Raw genomic sequence first — 3,122 nt, 5'->3', positions numbered from 1 at the left:
AGAAGTGATAAAAATTGTTATATAGCTCAAATTGTCGACCCCATTGACAACATGCGTTCATGGTTATCTCCATATGGACGGAAGCTTCAAAACTAGATCTCACTTGGTAATATTTCAACAAAAAAAAGTTTGGACTCTTTTGTTACCATATAATAACACCCTAGTCGCCATCCTATTCTCTGACAAGTTACCACGTGGTACCTTTGGTACCAGTACATCCGCCTACTTTATAAATCTTTAGGTGCTAACTTATGCTTTAACACATTTTTAGAACCTTTCATTAGCACGTAATGACACACTAGTCACCAGCCTTTTGTAACAAGTTGTCACATGGTAATGTGGTACCACCACAATGCCAACTCCATAAACCACTGGATGGCGAAATGGTGGATTTTTGTTGTTGAAACATACACATATATGGGATATTCTATCTAAGCTCTCGTCGAGACAAGAGCCAATAGTCAAGACTTGTCGTAAATTGGGTTTGCAGTTGATAATTAAAACATTTTAGAGTTTCAAGATTCAATAGAATCTCGATGACACCAGGTTGTCTTCTCCTGATCTGCATGCATGCAAACTGCAAGTGGGTTCGCGGTGCTATGGAGCTGATGTTCATGTCCTATTAAAATCCTAGATTTTTGTAAAAGTGTTTCACATTTTCTTGTTGTCTCTTAGCAAACATCATCTATATTCATATACAAAAATAAAGGTTAAGTTTACAACTTTATAAACGTGCCAATGTCTAAAATACCGTGTATTAATGAGGAGGAGGAGGGGGGGGGGGGGGGGGGGACAAGCGTAAATATATATATATATATATATATATATATATATATATATATATATATATATATGTATATATAACGTACCTCAAAGTGGAAGCTGTAAAATGTTCTATTGACCTCGGTGGAGAAAGTCGATGAACTGATGAGGTGAAGGCCTTCGTTCTCAAATACGTTTATGCACTTGGACAGAGGAAGACTTGCAGCCATGTTGCTCAGCAGTCTAACCTGGACCATGATTTCGTTGCCATCGAGAGGAGTGGCAGAAACAATACGGCATGTGTTGTCCTTGACGCGCTGCAGTCTTTCTCTGCATTTGGCTCTAGTGAGCTCCTGTTTCTTCTTCTCCAGATCCTCGACCTGCTTCTGCAGCTTGGGGATGTAGTCAAGGACCTGACAGACGGTCGTCGGAATGCTCAGCTTCTTCTGCATGCCGCACGAGATAGGGAGATACACATTGGTCATAATATGTAAATATTTCATCTTAATCGTTAGGGCTACTAGTACGTCCAAATTAGCTCGCATCAATGAGTGAAGGAATGATTTACTGTGTGATCTGCGTTGGGGATGAGTGAACGGAGAGTCGAGTAGAGCTGATTGAGCTGCGTCCGCCGGTCGCGCTCGTACGCGTTGTGGTTGAGCTTCTTGTGCGATCCCGAACCGGAACCAACCAATCCGGAGCCACCTGAGGTGGCCGCTTTCGCCGGTGCCGTTGCCGGTGCGGAGAACTCGTGGATGTCGAAGTCAAGGTCCAGGTCCGGTAACTGCAAAGACGGCAGCTCGTCGGTGAAACCGTTGTCTGCCTCTAACGGCGAGATCATGCAGCTCGGGACGGCGCCATCGTCGAACAGTTGATGCTCCATTAATTGCTGCAGATCCATTGAACTTTTTGTGGAGAGGTTAGAGAGGGAACCTAATCACGCCTAGTATTAGATAGCAAGCTCCCTACGGGCTATATATGGCATTGAGGCATTATTCTGCGTGAATCTTCCCGAACGGGTTAGAGAGGTCCCTAATTGTTCTCTATTGAGATTGTAAATATTTTTTTTTGCGGGAGATTGAGATTGTAAACATTAACTATCAGATCATGACATGTTTGATGGAGTTAGCTTGGGACAATTAGGTGGTCACATCCTAGTTATATCTATATGCAAATGATTGATGTCATCACATGCGTCAGTGTCATATACGACCGCACATAATTCATTTAGCTAAATATGTCTAAGTCCACATGTAATAAAGAAACATAAATCTTACTCTCTCCTTCTAAGTTTGTAATAATAAGGCAGCCTCTAGGATTAAGCCTAGCTTAATTTTGACCAGACTTTAACTAACAAGATAAGTGTATATATGCATGCAAAATTATGCTATTCAATTTCGGTTGTTGGTCACTAATTATATCAAACTTCTGAGATTTGCGTTGAACATTGCAAAACTAAGGCATGTCATAACTGAAGTGTGATAGGGCCATACATACATGGAATTGATGTACGCAAGAGATTTGGGTCTAGGGACACATTCGCAAACTTAGAGCGTTTACAGCCGGACTTAGCAAATATGAGCACCTAAAAGCCCGCGGACGCGCCTGGTCAGTGATCGGGAGTGTCCGTTTTGAGTCCTTATTTGTTCATTCGCGCAGCCACACTTCTCATTTTCTTCCTCATATGATCAGGCACTTGCACATAATTGATGGAGATGAAGATAGAGAAAGAAAAGAATGAATAAAGAAAGAGAAAAGATGGTCCCGGGTGGGGCCGCGTCCTACATGGCGGACTGACCGGGCTCGCCTGGGCGCGTCCGCGAGCCCTCATATCCTCCCTACATTTGTCCTCAATATGACGATTCGTGGACAGCCCGGACATATAGGAATGACGTGGGATCCGATTGGGTCACTTTTTCCTTCCCTCTCCTATCCGGTCACTGACCGGGCCGCGGGCGTACGAGAGAGGGTTTGAGGCGTCCGCTATAGATGCTCTTATACACCTTTCAGCTGAGTAATGTAGGGACTTTATGGCCAATTGAAAAGAGCAACATGGGTTCGGAGGTCGAGGGATGCAACTGGACAGGGTCGGTATGTCTGCGTCTGTCCACGGAATCATAATTAGAACAAGCATGATTATTCAAATAACAAAGATTAGTGCATTTTTGGCGGTGTGAACGGATAGGGACGGCACGGACGCGTCTGCCTGCATCTTTAGGTCGAGATGGAGGCCTCACAAGATTCCCAAACGAGTTACCAGTGGCAAACTGGGGTAATGGTCGCCACTAAAGATAAAACACCAAGAAAATGATTTCAGGCCGTACATATATACTTTTGAGTACAGGTTGCTCGTGAAATTC

At 43.7% G+C, this 3,122-nt stretch overlaps 1 protein-coding gene across 1 annotated transcript; it reads right to left on the bottom strand.

Moving 5' to 3' along the window:
• Positions 1 to 622: 622 nt before the first annotated feature.
• LOC109751319 (protein IRON-RELATED TRANSCRIPTION FACTOR 2-like) lies at positions 623 to 1,663 on the bottom strand. Its single transcript, XM_073502890.1, has 3 exons — positions 1,331 to 1,663; positions 870 to 1,208; positions 623 to 685 (listed from the first exon to the last, which is right to left on the bottom strand). Exons 1-3 carry the CDS (start codon positions 1,661 to 1,663, stop codon positions 623 to 625), a joined length of 735 nt encoding a protein of 244 aa, XP_073358991.1.
• Between the last annotated feature and the right edge of the window lie 1,459 nt (positions 1,664 to 3,122).

Source organism: Aegilops tauschii, chromosome 7 (assembly GCF_002575655.3).
Source record: "Aegilops tauschii subsp. strangulata cultivar AL8/78 chromosome 7, Aet v6.0, whole genome shotgun sequence".
NCBI classification, from domain to species: domain Eukaryota; kingdom Viridiplantae; phylum Streptophyta; class Magnoliopsida; order Poales; family Poaceae; genus Aegilops; species Aegilops tauschii.
Note: the sequence above shows the minus strand (reverse complement) of the source record. Positions and strands in the feature narration are given on the sequence as shown.

Coding starts and splice junctions, on each gene's coding strand:
- LOC109751319 (XM_073502890.1), bottom strand. CDS start 1,663: ATGGATCTGCAGCAATTAATGGAGCATCAACTGTTCGACGATGGCGCC. Junction 1,209..1,330: donor TCCCCAACGCAGATCACACA/GTAAATCATTCC, acceptor TGCGGCATGCAG/AAGAAGCTGAGCATTCCGAC. Junction 686..869: donor TTTACAGCTTCCACTTTGAG/GTACGTTATATA, acceptor ATATGAATATAG/ATGATGTTTGCTAAGAGACA.